The sequence below is a fragment of the Octopus sinensis genome, linkage group LG3, assembly GCF_006345805.1.
Source record: "Octopus sinensis linkage group LG3, ASM634580v1, whole genome shotgun sequence".
Lineage (NCBI taxonomy): Eukaryota > Metazoa > Mollusca > Cephalopoda > Octopoda > Octopodidae > Octopus > Octopus sinensis.
The window spans coordinates 55,880,070-55,902,115 of record NC_042999.1 but is presented as its reverse complement, the minus strand read 5'-3'; the positions used below and the strand labels follow the sequence as shown (position 1 = coordinate 55,902,115).

At 35.7% G+C, this 22,046-nt stretch overlaps 1 protein-coding gene across 1 annotated transcript in view; it reads right to left on the bottom strand.

The window, feature by feature from the left end:
- Positions 1-22,046, bottom strand: part of LOC115209457 — a 72,880-nt gene that overhangs the window by 33,291 nt on the left and 17,543 nt on the right. The window contains exons 4-8 of the mRNA XM_036501649.1: positions 19,156-19,280; positions 14,687-15,099; positions 13,544-13,597; positions 4,792-4,930; positions 12-127 (exon numbers count right to left, since the gene is read on the bottom strand). Of these exons, the coding sequence (XP_036357542.1) occupies positions 12-127; positions 4,792-4,930; positions 13,544-13,597; positions 14,687-15,099; positions 19,156-19,280 (847 nt within the window). The remainder of the gene's footprint in view (positions 1-11; positions 128-4,791; positions 4,931-13,543; positions 13,598-14,686; positions 15,100-19,155; positions 19,281-22,046) is intronic.

Here is a 22,046-nt window from a genome sequence, read left to right as displayed (position 1 = left end):
CATTTCCTTACCTTTAATTTGGCAATTTCTTCTCGTAAATACTCATTCTCGTTCTCGGCAGCATGTAATAATTTTTCTACTTTATTAATTTTCTTTTCTGCTTCCATTTGTACTGAAATGATCACACCTGTGAAGAAATATTCAAACATTTGGGCCTTGGTAAATTTTTGTCCAAGAGAATGCATAATAAAACAAAAAGAAACAAGAAAACCCCACATTAAATCTAGATTTAAAAGTGTGAGGAATATCATAAAATATTACAAAATTTATCAGACATAAATAGACTTAGAAACAGGGTGCATAACTGAAAGGTCAGGGAGTCTTTCTAAGTCGAGCTGATACTTCTCTGCGTTGAGAAGTCACAGCTCTAGTACTATGGACACGTGATTAGAATGTCGCAGGAAAGAATCACAAGATGGATTCTTCAAGCTGAGCCAACCAGCTGGAAACTTAAGGCTAGACCAAGAACATGATGGTTGATTATTATATCCATAGTCTCAGTTGTTCAGTTAGGAATCCAACCAGAAAATCTAATGACAGTTTATTCTCATAGAACTCTATGGAGATGACTGAAGACTCTAACTTCCATAACCATCACAAGAACAAGAGAAAATCAATAAATATATAAAACATAAACTTTATGTCTACTAATTTTGATTTTTCTGTTCAAACCACTTTTCTTTTTGAGTTGATTTTGTAATTAAGACCAGGGAATTTAGTTAACTTTTATAAGTTTACAATAATTTAATGACAATTAATTCTTCATTTTTTATTGGTGAAGTCATATTTGGTATTTAATAAACACATGTACTATTCAAGTTACTGCTTTGTTACTTTTTTAATTTCAAGTTAATTATTCTACTATAGCACAAAACCTGAAATTTAATGGGAGGAGGGTAGTTGATTGCACTGATCCCAGTGATTTACTGGTACTTATTTTACCAACTCAAAAAGAATGAAAAGCAAAGTCAATCTTGGTGAAATTGGAATGCACAATATAAAGTTGAAAGAAACTCTGTTAAGCATTTTGACCAGTATGCTATTAATTCTGTCAGCTCACCACTTTTATTTTAATTCAATATTGCCAAAGAACACATTGAAAGGCAAGGAAAGAATTCAATGTACTGAATGACCAATATGATTACAATAGGATACAATAATCCCCATTTCAACACTTGATATCAGATCAAATTTGATGGTATATATATGTTCAAATATCCTATGATATATTCATAAACCTGGCTGACTGCAATGAAAATAAACTGGAATTCACATACTGGAACAAATTTAACCAAGACCAGTCCCTCTCTCTCTCTCTCTCTCTCTCTCTCTCTCTCTCTCTCTCTCTCTTTCCCTCTCTCTCTCCCTCTCTTTCTCTCCTTCTCTCCATCTTCCCCCTCTCTCTCTCCCCTTCCTAGGCCTCCATCAGTCAAAGTTTACCATGTATCTGTACATGTATACACAGGCTTGGATAAGACGTTTCTCTATTTTCTTTTTTTGAGGAAGACTGATGGTTGCCCATCTACATAGCCTCCCATCTCTATGCCTCTAATGTTAAGAAAAAGCTCTCAACTTGGGCTGATTCAACTGACCCTAGTGTCAATTCAGGAGTTGCTTTTACTCCACCAAGAACAGATACCTCAATACATCTTGCCTGAAACTGTGCTTCCAATCCATTGTTCTGGATTTGCAGTTTTTGACCTTGGTGGGATTTGAATTCAGAGACTAGGAACAGGTATCGCAAAGTATTCTGCTCAATGCATTCTGATAATTTGTCCCACTTCCTCCTGTTGCTTAATCTAACAGATTAAGAGATCTTACAGTGAGATATCATTTCATGTAGACTGCACAGAGATATATCAGGGTTCCCTATTTTAATTTGGAAAAAAACAATTTATTTTATTGTTTAATGTGAAGGGCTGAGTGCTTGGAAAAGCAAGTTCACAATTCCCTTATGATTCTCAGTTATTTCATATTACAAATGTAGCTATATTTCTTGAGCAATATATAAATGGTTATGATTATGGTTACTCCACATTATTCTGTAAGGAGCATAGGGACAGTTTCCCAGTTTCTCTGGTGTATATTTTCCTCCCTGGATGGGATGCCGGTCTGTTGCAGAATTACTCAGTCTTACCAGCTGAGTGGACAGGAACAACATGAAACACAATATATCACCTGGTCCAGAAACCACAATCTTACAATCATGAGCCTAACACCCAAACCACTAAGCCACGTATCCCCTCTAGTAAATAAATACCACACAACTTTATTACAATAATTGTATACAATAATTATCAGTTCTTATAACCAATGCCACTAACGAACATTATTGTGCTTCAAAAATCTAATAATTCTTTAATTTATTCAACATCATATCTATAGCATCTTTAATTAGTTCAACTTCATATTATAGAATTCTCAGTTAGTTCAGTCACCTTTAGTAGCTTCTCTAATTAGTTCACTTTCAGTTCATAGCATTTTTAATTAGTTCGGCCTCTGTCCATAACATCCATTTATGACTGACGATCATCTGGAATTTCATTTCTTCAGATTTCTGAGTTTTAATACCATTTTTATGACATTCTGAGATGAATCATTATAAAATTAGTTTACGTTGGGCTAAACCTCACTTGTGTTGTTCTATTTTCTATCCCATATGACTTTATTATAGTTTAGTCACAGAAGGACGTGAAGCATCCTTAATATCTACACAGTCCCAGTGTGTGTTGGATGAGATGGGGGAACCAATATACTCATGGATGGTTGCAGCAGGAAGCAGTGAATATAACTCTATAATTGTATGTAACTATATAACTGTTAGTCAGCTCAATGTCAAACCGTCCAACCTGTGCCAGCATGGAGAGTGGATGTTAAAGGATGATGATGATAATGATGATGATGAACCTACCTTTTCATTACTTTCAAATACTTTTATTTCTAGTTATTTGGATGCATTTAAATTTAATATATCTGTATTTTTAAACACTAAAACTGAGGCATTATGAACAAGAGTGTTTGCAATAATACATTGGAACTAAAACAAAGTAGCGAGTTGAAATGTAAGTACATCAAAGGTGTGAGGGAAAGAATTTTAGAGATCAGAGCAGTTCTACAAATAAATGATTGCGGAAAATGTTAGATGCAGGTTCTGGAGTAGTGAGGTACAGTAGTGATGAAAAGAGTAAAAGAGGTAGGGTATTATATCCCTAAGTCCTGGTTGCAACATGTTGATGAGTGAGTTTTTGGTCAATCAGTCAAATAGCATTGCTTTGAAAGTTATCAAGAATGTTTGTGTGTGTACATGTGTAACAGTAGCTTCATCCCAGATATGGGAGCAATATTCCAAGGTAGGTTATATTCGACCTTTGTTGAAAGTCAGTAGTAACTCAGGCAGGCGATAGTATCTTTTGGCCATGAATGAGAACCCTGGTCTTTTGGATGTAGTTCTGACCATGTTATACAAGACCAGCTGAAATGTTATCTCACTGAGGCAGAGATGAACACCACAGGGTGCAAAGGAATTGCAACACAGAAGGAGGTGTAATACTGTATTCAGACCATTACAGACAATTTTGAGTAACCAAGAGTAACTGCAGCAAATGAGACATGCCAAAGAAAGAAAGTCATTGTCATGACATTTGTCTAACAAAAGCCTGCACATTTGCCTTAAGTGTGCCAGAGCCTGTCATTCATGGATTGGTTTAGGTGGCCACTTAAGGGTTTTCCACTCTTCCTCATGATCTTTGAAGATGGAAAACTGCCATCATCACATGTGAAGTCACCATGGGGAGTTGTTAAAAAATGTGAGGTTCAGTGTTTATAATGATTTTAAAGATTTCAACTATGTATTTACTTATAAGGAGGTTGCAGTGTAAGACTGTATCTTTGATATGTGTAAAGATTGTGGATTGGTGATGTTTAACAAGACTAGGTTGTGGGAACTGTTCTTGGAAGCACTGCAAATCTGGCATAAAATATCTAGGTTGAATGTAGATATGCATAAAGTAGTTAAGTATAAATGAAGGTCGGTACTATTTGTGTAGGAGTTTGTATGATTAGGGACTAGTAGTGAATAAGTCAGGAATATAGAATGAAGAATGTGGAGAAACATTATTGAACCTTGTGGTATTTCCGGAGTTGATACATTGTGGGTTGGAGAGAGAGAGAGAGAGAGAGAGAGAGAGAGCAAAGCACACTGTAATGGAAGGAAAACTTTAGATTGAATAAATGAGACATTGCTGGAAGAAACTAAGAGAAAACTAAAGCTGACAGGTTTCTATGCTTAACATATTTGAAGGCTTTGTTATGTCTGGGACAACAAAGTGTGCGATGGTCATCTTCAGATGGTGCAGAAGTGGTTCAATGCCTGCCAGTCGGTAATGGCATTGAAAGCATTGATTTTTCCTTTAAATGCTGCAGCACAACTGTGAGCGATCCACTCTGGGTAGGATTAGAGTTGTACACTTTAGTTTTATTAGAAATATATAAAACCATACTTAAAAGGACAATATCCTTTCATATATGGCTTTACATTTTCTTAACATTTAGCTAACTTAATTTAAACTAAATTTTAGTTTAAATTAAGCATGAAACCTCAAGAATGTGGGTAACCAAGTTGTAGTGGTATTTATACCTTTCTTGTGATCATTGTATTTATAACAAAAAAATTATTGGATGAAACTTAAATGATTTGAACTTCAGATGCATGTTTTAGATTGCAGTATAAATATTATGAAACTTTAAACTTTCTATCAAACACCTTTTTATTTTAGTATTTATGTTACATACCATTGATAATTCGAGTGATGCGCCATAATCTTAACATAACCATCAAACCAGCGGCGTCTTTGGCTGCTTGGGCAACATCAACAAAGGAGAAGACAATATCCAGTGTAAAAGACACAACAACAACGATGGCATCAAGTACCTGAAGAAGTAGAAGAGATTATTAATTATTATAAGGATTTTAATTAGGTTGATAGCAAAGTGGTGCCTAACAGTGAGTTTTATGACGAGAACTTGGAGGAGAGGTGATATCTTGGCCATCAAAGTCAATGATAAGACAGAGGATTTCTGTCTTAGAGTGGAAGAAAATACAAAACTAAATACAAAGAAATAGCTCAAGTTAAACCTAGAATTCATCGTTCAAATGTTATTTTTGAAGAAATATCCAGCAGATTTAACTTGAAGTGGGAACTAAGCTAATGCCTTATAAGTATAAACCCACAGAGACTTGGTTGTTTGAATCTCAAGAAACTATACTTGTGAAATAAGTTATTGTAATAATAATTTGATTTTCCAATTTGCTGAGCATATAATCCCATTTTGTTGCTATACCCTCTCCAAATGTAGGGAAGCATGAAAGATGAAGCTAATAAATCAAATGTTTTGAATCATTAGTCCAAAAGCGTTATGGTTATAAATACATAGTGAGTAAACTTTTAAGATATTATTCAGATATCTATTTAAGATATTATTCAGATATCTATTTGACTGTGTGGGAACTTCAAGATGCAAGGCTGAGAAGATGCAGTTGAAACATGGCAACAGAAAAGCCATAATGGATTCATGATGGATTGGGATGAGCATAGGTTGATCAAATATATGATCTTGTCTCAATGTTCAGCATTATCATCATCATCATCATCATCATCATTGTTTAAAATCCACTTTTCCATGTTTGCATGAGTTGGACAGAATCCACTGAAGTAGATTTTCTACAGATTTTCTGTCACTAACCTTCATCTCTTTCCAAGTAAGGTAATATTTCTCTATGACTAGACATGTCTTGGAAGATTGGAAATAAAGTACACAACTTATATGACAGTGATACTTGCTTACAACAATCACATGATGTCAAGGAAAGAAGACAGTAACACATGCACACACACACACACACAGACACACACACACAAACACACACACACACACAAAAACACACACACACATACACAAACATGCACATATATACACATACACATATATACACATACACATACATAAAATCTTATGTGCTTAGGTAGTGGGTAGTGATTTTCTTCACTACTTCAGAGAGTGACAACCCTGCCTGACATGAGTCCCGGGCTCAGCTGGCTCTGGCTGACAGTACCCGGTATGGGCCCCTATCCAGGGTTACGGAAAGGAGACAACCTTCAAAGATATCCGGAGTGGAGCCCTGTAGGTGATTTAGTGTTCGACTCAACACTCTCCCGGCAGCTCCTGCAACCAAGCTGGTGCCAAATGTGATGCTCTGCACTCCTTTGGACTACATCAGCAAGGTCGAGAGAGGAATCCTGATGATTGGGCTACCCAGGATTTTCTTACATCTAGCCCAGGCCTGCGCAGAACTGGAGAGGAAACTAGAGAGGACATGAAATGTAAAAACCAGACTGGATTAGTTTATGTGCAACTCCATTGTCTCCCAAGACAAAAGAATGCCAAGAACAACAATGCCCTGTGTATAGCATTTAAAATGCTTCTGGTGGTGCTGCTCCAGTTCTGGAGTTCTTGAGATGTGGGGAGTGTGGAGTCCCTCATAAATTACCATTAATCCTGGGTCCATTCTGACTGGGAATAATAGTACCTATCAGGGCCCCATCTATGGATTAAATAAGTTTTCCAGGAGTAGAAGAGGCTCTTGTTATTTTTAACAAATCCAAGAAGAAGGCAACTCTTCTAAGAGAAAGATACTCTGACATAAAACTGCAGTTAAAATAGTATCAATCATCTTGCAATGGAACTCATTATAGTGACTGAGAAAATGGTAAAATTGTTGTACAAGCTTTTGTCACTTAAATCCAGTGATGTACAGATGCCCCGCTATCATTTAATGTGAGATGGCTATTATCTGACAAGATGATATCATCATATATATGATGGGCTTCTTTCAGTTTTTGATGACCAAATCCATTCACAACGCTTTGATTGACAACCAAAGTACAAGACACTTTCCCAAGGTGTCATGCAGTAGGACTGAACCTGAAACCATATGGTTTGGAAGCAAACTTCTTACCACACTCCCATTCCTACTCCTATGAGAAATGTGAAAATCAAAATTGCTTTTGAGTTCTTATCATTGTTCAAGATTCCAATCCCAGATGAAGCTATTTCACATTAATTAATATTTTTGTAAAAATGTCTTTTGTTTCTCTAATATACCATCTTACAGTAAACCTTAAAAATATTGGCTGTTGTGGGTGACATTTTCTAGACTTTCTAAGTTCTGTGTTTTGTTTGTGAAGTAAATATCCCAACGACTCTTTACAAATTTATACGAGATTATATATTTCTTATTAAATCTCAGAGCGAGATGTAAACAGTAACCGCTCAACAACGTAAAGTATAAAAGCCATCTCAATATGGCTAACCACAAAGTGGGGGTGTTACTGTAGCTTTTAGCCCCAGGAGATCGACGTCTCCAGCTGGCTTTAGACACACTTTCTGTGCCCTTCAGGTATTTGCAAAGGGAAGCCATCTCTTCCTCGTAAGCCTTATTTCTGGTTCATAGAAAAACAAATCATATCTAGCAGGGAAAATTATTATCTCTGTTGTATCTGTAGTTGTTTCAAATGAGTCATGTTTCAAAGAAATGTGTTACCTGGGAGAATTCGCACAAAACTGACAAAACTCCAAATAGGTTTGTTTTTTTAAACATGATAATATTTAGAGTTAAGTTTAAGTATACTTGGTTATAGTGTTGTTGTTTAGCACTAAGTAGACCTAACTGAGTAGAGATATGATAAAAGGCACTTTACCCAAGACCATCTAAACATTTTTAGGCATAGTGTACTACGAACAACATTATCCAATGTACTATTATTTTAAAGATGACAAAGTATATTAGAAGATTATTTGGCTGCTATTTTTAACAGGTTGAACCATCATGAAGAGGCTACCATCTTGGCTCATAGCTGTATGGATTACAGTAGAGTGAGAGTTGAGCAGGAGTGGATTTCAGAGTTAAAGATTTCATTTAAAATAAGGAAAGAGTGCCATGTGCTGGAGGAGTCACATGAACAAAGAAATGAATTCACAGCCATTCTGTAGTTGATGGAACAGTGTGAATGTAGATGCATTAAATGGTATGGCATGTGGTCAGTGTTAACTGTCCAGATATATTTTATTTTATTTTACTTGCTTCAGTCATTTGACTGCGGCCATGCTGGAGCACTGCCTTGAAGGGTTTTAGTCAAGGAAATCGATCCCAATATATATATTTTAAGTGTGGTTTTTCTTCTGTTGGACTCATTTACTGAACTGCTAGGTTATGGAGATGTAAACTAACCAACACTGGTTGTCGGTTGTCAAGTTGTAGTGGTAAGGATGACAAAGACGGATACAAATACACACAGACACACACATACATGTACATACATACATACATACATACATACATACATACATACATACATACATACATACATATATATATATATATATATATATATATATATATATATATATATATATATATATATATATATATATATATATATATATATAAATTAGGGAATGGGTTTGTATTTGTATGTATATATATGTGTGTATGTGTAGGTATGTATAGGTACACATATGTATATATATATATATATATATATGTATATATATATATATATATGTATGTGTATATGTATATATGTGTATATAGGGACTTGTGTGTTGTGTGTGCATGTGTGTATGTGGATATATGTGTGTGTATGTGTGTATGTGTATGTGTGTGTATGTATATATTTTTTTGTGTGTATATGTATGTGCGGTCGTGTGTGTATATATACATGTGTGTGTGTATATGTATATGCATGTGTGTGTGTATATATGTATATATATATATATATTTATATATATATATATGTAGATATATGTATGTATATATATGTGTATGTATATATGTGTGTGTGTGTGTATGTATGTGTGTATGTATATGTGTGTGTGTGTGTGTATATATGTATACATATGTGTATAGGTATAAGTGAGAATCTCCTTATTTACCTAAAACTCTATTCTTCTATATATTTTTTTATTCTTTTATTTATTCTTTTATCTAATTTACCACTGACTCCTTGACCACCCCCCCAAGTATGATATTTTTGCGCTATGCCTACCCCCAAAAAGTCCCCCACCACCACCCCTTTAAACCTGCCTAAATGTATAAATGCCAATACAATTCTTGTTAACTAGCTTCCTGAAGATTTCTCTTGAATGAAACAGTTCTAGTCCTGTAGAAGCTCCTTCTATATAATAAATATATATACATATATATATATAAGAATTTTTTCCGTAATGAGATAAAAAAACCAAAGCTGTGTAGATATTAGAGCATTTATAGATAGAAGGTCTTACAGCTGTTTCTAGGATATTTATTAATTATATCCCTTCATCGGAGATGGTATGAGAGGATGGTTAAGTCATAGTTAGTTTAGATGTGATACAAAATAGAGAGTGAGGTGGAGGAAAGAAAATAGATGCAAGATATGTATGGATATTAAATCCATTTTTTGTAAATCCATTTCTTAGGCATAATGGTATATATGCAATATTCCTATATCCTATGAGTAAAGTCCAAAAGTCCAACAGAGTTAAAAATGGGTCCTTCCAAATATAGAGTCTATAAGCAATGTAAGATTCCCTTAACTATGGTCTGTCTACAGCACATATTCAGCATTACCTGGCACCTTTGGGTCTCAATGGCCCCATTATCTCTTATAACCTCAACTTCTTGCTATATATATATATATATATATATATATATATATATATATATATATATAGGATCCCAGGATCCCTGGTCTGGTGGTACGTAAAAAGCACCATCCGACTCGTGGCCGATGCCAGCACCGCCTCATCTGGCTTCCGTACCGGTGGCACATAAAATACACCAATCCGACCGTGGCCGTTGCCAGCCTCGCCTGGCACCTGTGCAGGTGGCACGTAAAAAGCACCCACTACACTCACGGAGTGGTTGGCGTTAGGAAGGGCATCCAGCTGTAGAAACACTGCCAGATAAGACTGGAGCCTGGTGCAGCCTTCTGGCTTCCCAGATCCCCGGTCGAACCGTCCAACCCATGCTAGCATGGAGAACGGACGTTAAACGATGATGATGATGATGATGATGTGGTGAATAAACTGTCATCTAAATTGGGCAAAAAATGAAAGCACTGACGTCTCAACAGATATATTTACCGAAATTACATAAAATTTTCTTGGAATATTAAAGAGTAAATCTATTTGATAAAATCGCCACTGACATCAACTATGGCCTCCAGATGACTTCAGAATCTCCTGCAACTCTTCTGGATGGTTTCCTTGTTTAAATTGGTGAACACTACCATAATCCTTGCCTTCAATTCATCTTTGGTATCACAAGAAGTTTTGTTGGTCTCTCACTCAACTGTACCCCACACATAATAATCAAGGGTGTTGCATTCTGAGGAGAAAGGTGGCCAGATGTTAGGGATGATGTGGTTGCAAAACTTGTTTGACAACCATAATTTGGGTTCTCCTGCTTGTGTGGCATGGTGCTAAGTCCTGTTGCCAGACATAGGGTCTTCCAGCAGCCACCCTATAGACACACAGCAGCACTACCTCCTCCAGGCACTTGATGTGGGCCTCTGTGATGAATTTGAGGCTGTATGGGAAGATGAATGGGGGCATAACATTACCATCACTAGTGATCACTTCAAACACCATGGTGTTGACCGGATGTTTGATTTTTATCACTCTCAGTACATGTCCTCTGATTGCACTGTCCTCAGATTGACATCTAAACACTCTGAAATGTTTGTATTGGAGCTTCCAGCACGAATGCCAAGCAGTACAGCATGATGTTTCCAAATTTCTGGCAAAGTGAATTGCGTCATGGTGCTGTTTTTCTCACAGATGGTGCCCAGCTGACCCTACTGTACTGTGTGGTTGGCAAAGTCATAAACAAACAATGTGCATGCGCAAAATTAAAAATATAAAAAATGGTGATAATTTACCTATTGCACCTTGTATATGTATATATACAACAGGCTTCCACCTTCCACACCATTTCTGTCTACCAAATTCACTTACAAGACATTGGTCAGCCTGGGGCTATAGTAGAAGACACTTTCCTAACAAAGTGAAACTGAACCCAAAACTACATGGTTGTAAAGCAAGCTTCTTAACCAATTAGCCACACCCACGTCTATATATATATATATATATATATATATATATATATATATATATATATATTCATTTAGAGATAGTAGGCCCCTTCATCTCACCATATAAAAAAGAATTTTTATTTTAAATACCTACTGTTTTATAACTTGGCTACACATGTTTCATGAGGTACATTTCCCAGTTCCTAAACCACTCCATGTTTTGCTGGACCCCTTCTTAAAATGTAACCCCAATCATCAGGCCGTTATATCACTTTATCATCATTCAATACTAAAGTATAGTGATATAAGGGCCTGATGATCAAGGTTACATTTTAAGAAGGGTTCCAGCAAAACATGGCGTGGTTTAGAAACTGGGAAATGTACCTCATGAAACACGTGTAGCCAAGTTATAAAACAGTAGGAATTTAAAATAAAAATTCTTTTTTATATGGTGAGATGAAGGGGCCTACTATCTCTAAATGAAAATATATATTTCTTCATTGAGAATAATTTGAACCCCTATTATGCCGAAATTTTTATTCCGTAACAAATAAAATTTATATATATATATATATGTTAGCATTTGGAGATGGAAACATTTGGATAAAGACCTTTATAAATGTTTTCCTTTTATTTGTTGACTTAGTGAAGTAATGTGAAGACATTTGTAAATGTATCATATGTTAACGACATGAAATAGTAATTTGTTGATGAATTGTTAAGGTTCCAACAAATATGTATCTTCAGCAACGATGACCACATTCTGTCTCCATGTTGACATTCAAGAAATCCTTGTAATAATCAATACTGTTTGAAAGGAAGGAAATGTGGTTACTGCTTGATTAGAGCTATTGAAAAGAGAGAGAGAGAGAGGGGGGGTGGATTGGGAAAGAGAGAGAGAGAGAGAGAGAGTGAGAAAGTGAGAGAGACAGATAGAGAAAGAGCAAATGTTCCTGAGGATTAAGTAAAAGCTATTTGATTAAATAAAATGAATCTCTATAAAGATGGGAATATATGAAAGTAAATACAGATATTGCTCAATTGAATGGATATGTATGTATGTATGTATGTATGTATGTATGTGTGTATATAAAAAGCACCAACCGATTGTGGCCGTTGTCAGCCTCCTCTGGCACCTGTGCCGGTGGCACTTAAAAAGCACCCACTACACTCACAGAGTGGTTGGCGTTAGGAAGGGCATCCAGCTGTAGAAACACTGCCAGATCAGACTGGAGCCTGGTGCAGCCTCCTGGCTTCCCAGACCTCAGTCGAACTGTCCAACCCATGCTAGCATGGAAAACGGACGTTAAATGATGATGATGATGATGATGACGATGATGATGATTAATTGAAGTGTACAGTATTGTATATCCATTCGACTGATCTTATCAATCGGTTTCACAGTGGGCGTTCAACAGAATGCTTAGATAATAGCCTGATTGTGTAACCCTGTGCTCTTTAGAGCTGACAGATATGGAAGAAAACACCATGTTTTCTTCCATAACTGTGAACTCTGAAGAGCATAAAGTTACATTCCATTGAACCCCCACTATGGAGATGATTGGTAAGATCAGCCATACTGGATATATAATATTGTACACTTCAGCTAATATACTTACCCTATTGACAAATGTATGAGTGCATATTTTTCTGATTTATGTATTCTTGATGGCTGTATATACATATATATATATGTGTGTGTGTGTGTGTGTGTGTGTGTGTATAAGTATGCATGTATATATATATATATATATATATATATATATATATATATATATATATATATATATATACATATACATACATACATATATATATATATATATATATATATATATATATATATATATATATATACATATACATACATACATATATATATATATATATATATATATATATATATATATATATATATATATATATATATATATATATATATATACACACTCACACATATACTTATATATTCAATTCAGTTATAACTTAAAGGAGAAAGGCTTGTCAAAAAGAATAAAAGAAAATAAATAAACTAATTAATACGAAAAGTAAACAAATAAATATCCAGCATCAAATTTTATTTTGTAATTAACATTAAACCTTTTGACTATCTAAAGCATTTTCATAAGTCTGTCCCAGATGTCTATGCTTGTTTTTGGACATTTATTTTGCCCTTAGCTTTCCTTTCATAACACCCAAGCCACTCTAGTAGTTGAAAAAAAGAATTGTGAATGTGTATCAGATATGATACATGGACACAAGGGAAATATGTGTTGTGTGTCACATGTGATGCATAGGACAGGCAAAGAGTTAAGAGTCTTATTTACAATATATTTGAAAAAGAAACTTCATCATAATTATTTCATTATTTTGTTAACAACATTTGGAAATGAAAGGATATATATACATACTTCAGCTTTATGCTTCAATAGGTGAGTTCCTTCAGCTATAACTTTACATATGACCTAAAATTATAAATTAATGACAATAATAGCAAACAACAGTGTTCAATTATTTAACATAAAAGAAACTAAACATAGAACAGTGAAAGCATTGGGAAAACACTTTATTTCTATAACTGAAGATCTTTTACTAACTTATGTTTATTTATATCAATGACTATTTTGCTCTATTTTCTGTATATATTCTAAGACCTAATTACCTACTATATTTAGTCATGTATGAGTCACACTCATGTATAAATCCTGCATGTGTATCAGTCACACTAATGTGCAAGTTACACTCCTGTATAATTTGCATTCATGTATAAGTTGCACTCATGTATAAGTCACACTCATGTATAAGTCATGCTCATGTATAAGCTGTACTGATGTATAAGTCACACTCATGTATAAGTTGCACTCATGTATGTGTTGCACTCCTAATTTTATGTTAAATCTTGGTACAAATTTTTCCTTTCATATTCATATATCCTGTGTATAATTATCACCCTTTTCTTTCAATTAAAATTAAGAATAGAATAGAGTGACTTATGGTTAGTTAATTCTCTCTGTGCCATGGGGCACATAAAGCCACAACATAATCTCTCCAACCAGCTCTGCCTTCTGCCATTGTTCTGATCTAATTCCAGTTTCTCTACCCTTCTCATCTCCTTTCCTTGTCAATTGCCCTTTGCCATGTGGTTTTAGGGCACCCTACTGCTCTTTCCCCTCAGGCTACATTCTAGTGCCCACATACAATTGCAATTTGAACACCAATGAAGATAAGGTATAAAGATATAAATTCCAAATCCCTTCTAACCTAATGAAATTGATGCCAGAATTAGACAATTATTTCTGTTACACTTTTCACAAACATAAATAAACAAATACATTTTTGTTCTTAAGAATAGTACTATAGTTCTGAGAATTTGAATGGTTCTAATCATTGTTAACAAATCTAACGACCCATGAAGAATGGTACCAATTCTTGAGGAAAGAGAAACTGAAATATTGACTTTGTACAAAAGGAACTTGTTGAAAGAATTACTTTTTCCTCATATTCTTAATCACCTCTTGCTGAGATTGGAAAGTATAGCAGGAAAACATGCTTACCTCAACAAGAAAGATACACAGGATAGCAAGGCTAGCATAATGGAGGGTATGTTCTGCAATTTCTTTGTCGGAATGGCCATGGTGCCCTCCTCCATGACCATGATCCTCTCCATGAGAGATGCTGTTGTTGTCATCCCCTTCATAGTCACTCGTACTATTTAGCAAGATATGACTCAAAGTTGTAATAGCTTGAGTGACCATAGAATGTTCATCGTGATAGTTATGATGTCGGCCATGTGTTTTCACCAGAGCTGGATTATGATGTCCTCTGTGATACACCACTTGGTGGTCTTCATTGAAATCATCTTCGTTGGATAATATAGAGAGGAGAGTAGTTGAGTCTTGAGAGTCATGGGGACTCCCATGTGATTCCACTTCATGGGATTCTACATGACCATGTGGCTTATCTGAAACTATTAAAGACAGAAAATATCAAATATAAAGTAAATTAAAATTAAAACAAAATGCAATTATATTTGTTGTTAATTGAACTGTTTCTAATATGTTATATCAGCATTAGATTCCTACATAACAGCATCCATTAATTATTCATTCTACTTTAGACACAAGGTTAGCAGTTTTTAATGGATGGAGCAAGTTGTTTACATTGACCCATATACTTGACTGGTACTTTATTTTATCAACTGAAGGGATGAAAGGCAAAGTTGACCTCAGCAGGATTTGAACCCACAATGTAAAGAGCCAGAAGAAATGCAACTAAGCTTTTTGTTCAATATACTAACTATTCTTCCAGCTCACCACTTTCAGATTCCATACAGGATAGAATCCATATGCCATTAATAGAGATATCAGATCCAACCAGAACACATGTTAGAGCTTATGAACAAAATTTTCAGCATTTACATTTTGGCAATACTTTTCCAGTATTATGTAACATTACCAGAGTAATTTATTATGGAGCAATAAATACTGGGAAGAGATATTTTAATTAACAAATGAAAATTCTCCAAAGAATAATCACCACCACTACCGCTGCCATCACTCCCACACCACCACCACCACCACCATCATTACTGTCATCATCATCCTTACCATTATTGAACATTTGTATTCCATGTTGGTATGGGTTTGATGATTTGACAGAACCTGACAGGTCAGAAGCCTGTTTCAAGTTCCAATGTCAGTTTTGGCATGGTTTCTATAGCTGGATGCCCATCCTAACATCAACTACTCTACAAAGTGTACTAGATGCTTTTTCATGTCACCAACACTATTCAGGTTGCCAAGCAGCTTGTAAGACTAGACACTGTGATAGAGTGGGGCGTAGTATTGAGGGAGGTGGCTTATGCTAGGTTTGAGAGGTAAGAGAGGTACCAGACAGGGTGCTTGGCTGCATTTTTTCTGGCTTTGCATTCAGAGTTCAAGTACTGAGGCTGACTTTGCCTTTCATCCTTTCAAGATCAATAAAATATGCCAGTTGAATACTGAAGTCAATGTAATTGATTTGCTTCTCTCCTTTCAAAATTGCTGGCCCTGAGCCAAAGTTTTAAACAGTTATTTACAGAAAAAACCCCCCAAAACACTGTTAATAATAATAATGATGGATTTTCCTGTTGAAGACAACGTATGAATAAATATTGAGCCTTTTTGCCAAATAACCTGCACAAATGATTTGTTTATAGTGATTGAATATATGTGTTGTACATTACCTCACTCCCCCCATCAAATCAGTGTAGCCTGAACGGGTGCACAGTGTACCATGCATCAGGCATTGAAGAGATCGCAAGATGAAGTGTTTTGCTCAAGAACACAACACACCACTCAGTCTAGGAACTGAAAACACAATCTCGTGATCATGACTACAATGCTCTAACCATTAGGCCATATGTTCTCACATAATAATAATAATAATAATAATAATAATAATAATAATAATAATAATAATGATAATAATAATCTTTTCTACTATAGGCACAAGGCCTGAAATTTGGGGAAGGGGGATAGTTGATTACATCAACCCCAGTACTTGACTGATGCTTATTTATCGACCCCAAAGAACAAAAAGCAAAGTTGACCCCAGTGGAATTTGAACTCAGAATATGAAGAGAGATAAAATACCACTAAGCATTTTGCCTGGTGTGCTAACAATTCTGCCAGTTTATTGCCATAATAATAATATTGTAATAATATTAATAATAATAATAATGATAATGATGATGATAATAATAATGATAATAATAATAATAATAATAATAATAATAATAATAATAATAATAATAATAATAATAATAATAACAACAATAATAATAATAAAAATAAAATTGAGGGGGAGGGGACTGTTTCATTTTATCAACCCAAGTGTTTTACTGGCACTTAATTTATCGACCCCGAAAGGATGAAAGGCAAAGTCGACCTCAGCGGAATTTGAACTCAGAACGTGAAGGCAGATGAAATACTACTAAGCATTTTCCCTGGTGTGCTAATGATTCTGAGAGCTCACTGTCATAATAATATTATAATAGTAATAATAATAGTAATCCTTTTTACTATAGGCACAAGGCCTGAAATTTGGGGGAGCAGTAAGTTGATTATATTGACCCCAGTATTCAACTGGTACTTAACTTATTGACCTTGGCAGAATTTGAACTCAGAACATAGCGATGAGTGAAGTACCGCTAAGCATTTCACCCAGTGTGCTAATCATTCTGACAACTCGCTGCCTTAATAATAATAATAACAATAACAATAATAATAGTAATAGTGATAATACTACTACTAATAATAATCATAATAATAATAATAATAATAATAATAATAATAATAATAATAATAATAGTAATAATGATGATGATGATGATGATGATGACAATAATAATAGAGAATAGAAACAGAATAGGACAAAGTAGAATTGGCAAAACTAAGATATGAGAATGGAATTCTAGAATGGTGTGTATAAGTTTATAAGATTGTGATTCAGAGAGATATGCCTATAATCAGTTGCATACTAGAAATATATATATAAGTAAAAGAGAGTTGCCATTTGCTTGAAGCATTGTGGTGTGCATAAATGGAACAAATGTTTGAAATACTTTTGAGAAATGCAGGTGAAGAATTAATCCATACATGTAAAATGTTGCCTATGAATGAAAACAAAAATAATGATATTGTTTGTTTAATATTCATCATCATCATCATCATCATCATCATCATCATCGTTTAATGTCCGTTTTCCATGGTGGCATGGGTTGGACGGTTTTACTGGGGTCTGGGAAGCCAAGGGGCTGCACCAGGCTCCAGTCTGATCTGGCAGTGTTTCTACAGCTGGATGCCCTTCCTAATGCCAACCACCCCGAGAGTGTAGTGGGTGCTTTTTACATGCCACCAGCACAGGGGCTGAGGGGGCTGGCAACGACCACAATTGGTAGGTGCTTTTTATGTGCCACTGGCATGGAAGCCAGTTAAGGTGGCGCTGGCATTGACCACATTTAGATGATGCTTTTTACGTGCCACTGGCATGGGGATCACAACTACAATTTCCATTTGATTTTGGCTTTGATGTACTTGACTCAATAGGTCTCCTCAAGCACAGCACGTCCCCCTATGATCCAAGGTACTTTTGAGTGGACTGGTTATGCAACAATTGTGTAGGTTACAGCTGTGAACTCACTTTATTTGCCGGGCCTTCACAGTCACAGCATATCTCCAGAGGTCTTGGTCCTTTGTCATTGCGTCTGTGAGGCCCAACGTTCAAAGGTCAAGCTTCACCACCTCATTCTATATCTTCCTGGGTCTCCCTCTACTCCGGATTCCTTCCACTGTTTGGGAGTGGCACTTCTTTACACAGATCTCCTCATCCATAAAAAGAAGTACTCAATACCAGAATAGGGTTTAATAATCTATTATTCTGGAACTTCCACATGTATGTGTGTGTGTGTGCATGTATATATGTATGTTTATGTATGCATGTGCGTGTGCGTGTGTGCATGTATGGTGTTTGTGTGTGTGTGTGTGTATATTACTGTTTCCTTGCCCTGACATGTCATGATAGCTGTAAATGTGTCATTATAATGCAAGCAGTGTCTGTCAGTTCCAATCTTCCGAGGTATGTCTGGTCATAGGGAAATGTTACTTTACTTGGAAACATGTGACAGCAACAGGAAGAGCATTTGTCTGTAGAATATCCACCTTATCAAATTCCATCCAATCCATGCAAGCATGGAAAAGTGGAGACTAAAATGATGATATTGATGATGATGATGATGATGATGATGAAGACGACGACGATGACGACGACGATGATGATGATGTTGATGATGATGATGACGATGACGATGACGATGATGATGATGATGGTGATGGTGATGATGATGGTGATGGTGATGATGATGGTGATGGTGATGATGATGATGAATATGTTACAGTTGTATGTGGTGGAATATATACAGTTCTTGAACACGATCTTCTCAGGTTGTAAAAATCAATTAAAGGACTAAATTATTTCTACTTACGTTTAATGATGTCCAAGTCAATTAGCAGTTCAAGAATGACTATAAGACCATCAATGATCACAAAAAATATAATTGTGTACTGCACCTTATTGCTTTGTAGGAGCTCTGCTAACTTTTGACGGAATCTACAATAGAGACAAATTGTTAATTAATAGCTGTCAAATAGTATTAAATTACACTGTGTAACATGATTTTTGTCCCTGGGTAGCAACTGTTATTTCTTATTGGCTTACACTTAGAGAGTATGAAAAACGGCTAATATTGCCTTAAACTTTGCTTTTGTTACAATATTTATCCAAACCCCAAAGAATCCTTCTCAACACATGGCAATGATTTCCTCACCCCACTACTCCTAATGAATGAAACACCCATGTTTCCAGAGGTGAGTTATTCAAATCCCTAAGAATTCCTTTAAACACATGGCTATAATGCCCCCCCCCCCACCAGCCCATTACTACTGCTCATAATCAGAGATGTACATATTGTCAGCCACGAATGGACATGCTCAAGTGGTTATGGTCAAGCAAATGACAAGCAGATCTGTGATACTGAGCAGAATATTAGCTATAATGATATTGCTGCTTCAGCAACTCAGTGCTGAGTCTGTCTGAAATGTAAAGGAAAATAGGTCAGTTTCAAAACATTGATGTCCAGCTCAAAAAAAAAAAAAAAAAAGACAAAGTATGAAGAGAATAACAGTCACTTCCTTTGATTTCTAGATAGAAGCAAATAGGAAATAACACTTACTGATCAAAGACAAGAAAAAAAAAAATATTACAATGGCTGTGATAGGCGCAGGAGTGGCTGTGTGGTAAGAAGCTTGCTTCCCAACTACAGGGTTCACGGTTCAGTCCCACTGCAAGACACCTTAGGCAGAAGTTTTCTACAAAAGCCTTGTGAGTGGATTTGGTAGACAGAAACTGAAAGAAGCCCATTGTATACATATATATATATATATATATATATATATATATAGGTCCCGGGTTGAGTCGGGGTTAACCACAGTAAATAAGGTACTCAATACATAGCAGAGTAAAGTAATTTATTTTATAGAAGGAGCTTCTACAGGACTAGAACTGTTTCATTCAGATGAAATCATTCAGATGAATGAAACAGTTCTAGTCCTGTAGAAGCTCCTTCTATAAAATAAATATATATATATATATATATGTATGCATGTATGTATGTATGTGTATATATATATATATATATATATATATAGAAAAACTCATAGAATTCCAGGAAATTTTAAACGGACTGGACGTAAACATCCAATTCACGATGGAATATAGCCAGCAACAACTCCCCTTCCTCGATATCCTCATTAAGAAAGCTAATAATATAATAGAAACAGACATATATTATAAGCCTACAGACTCTAAGCAATATCTTCCATTCAATTCATGCCATCCCAGACACACCAGGATGAATATCCCCTTCAACCTAGCAAAAAGGATATGCACTATAGTCTCGAACGCAAACACCAGAGACACACGACTACAAGAACTAAAAGATACCCTTATCACCAGGAACTATCCACCTTCACTTATTGACAAGTGCATTCAACGTGCCCTTCAACTTAACATCAAGGAACTGAGACATCCCAAATCAAAGAAAAACTTACAACCAAAAGCCTTGCCATACATCTCCACACACAACCCTCTCAATAACGAAGCCTTTGGCACCATCCTCCACAACATACCCCTCCTAAAAAAAGACCACAGAATGAACACAATCCTCCAAACACACACGATCATAAAAAGCAAGAGACAGCCTAAATCCATGAAAAGTCTCCTAACACAAGCCCGAATTCACTCTTCAACACAGAAGCCGACAGTAAAAAAATGTGGAAGACCCAATTGAGGGATATGCGACTATCTAATTGAGGGATCAGAGTTCTCCTTCAAACAGGGACAACGGTTTACAGTGAAAAGCAACTTCACATGTGCTTCGGAGAACCTAATATACTCACTAACCTGCTCCGGGTGTCAAGAGCAGTACATAGGCCAAACAAAAAATAGTTTGCGTAAATGAATGGCCCTGCACAGATCCCAGATAAAAGTTCCCCAAAACAGAAAAATAGCTTTTAGCCAACACATAGATACTTGCGCCAACAAAAAAACACCAAGCTTCAGGATTTTCCCCCTCTACCAATTTAGGGACGATACAACCTCGAGACAACGAATAAGTAAAGAAACTCTCTTTATTGCAAAATACAGGCCACTTCTTAACGGGTCTACGACAAACAATTAATATACCTCAACTTTAGAATAAAAGAAATATTCACACACAAATATTACATTCCAAAGAATCCATTACTAATCACAGCTAAAATCACAGCTATAATCCATAACATGCCAACTTCAAATCATACAACACCTCACTACTTTAACCCATTCATATTCTCCCTTCTCTGTTTTTTTCTTCTTCTTCCTCTTCTTCTTCATCATCATCATTATCATCATCATCGTCGTCATAATCATCACCACCATCACCATCATCGTCATCTTCTCCTTCTCCTTCTTCTTCTTCTTCATCATCATCATCATCAACATCGTCATCTTCTTCTTCTTCTTCTTCTTCTTCTTCTTCTTCTTCTTCTCCACCTTCTACCCCTTAACTTTGTCACTAATGTTTTTTAGTATAACACCTACGCAAATTCTATAAACAAGCCTTTCAATAGAAATATTCTCCTGAATTGAACTGCGACTGCCAGCCGCCACTGACCATTCAAAATACGAACATCAGGGCACTCCCAGATTCTCCCACCCCCTTTCCTCATCAGCCTTCTTCCTCTACTACTCCTACCAAGAACTCACAACGACCTCCAACACACAAGTGCAAACAAGGGAGTCAGAGAAAGGCAGAATGCCACTTATATCTGAACACTA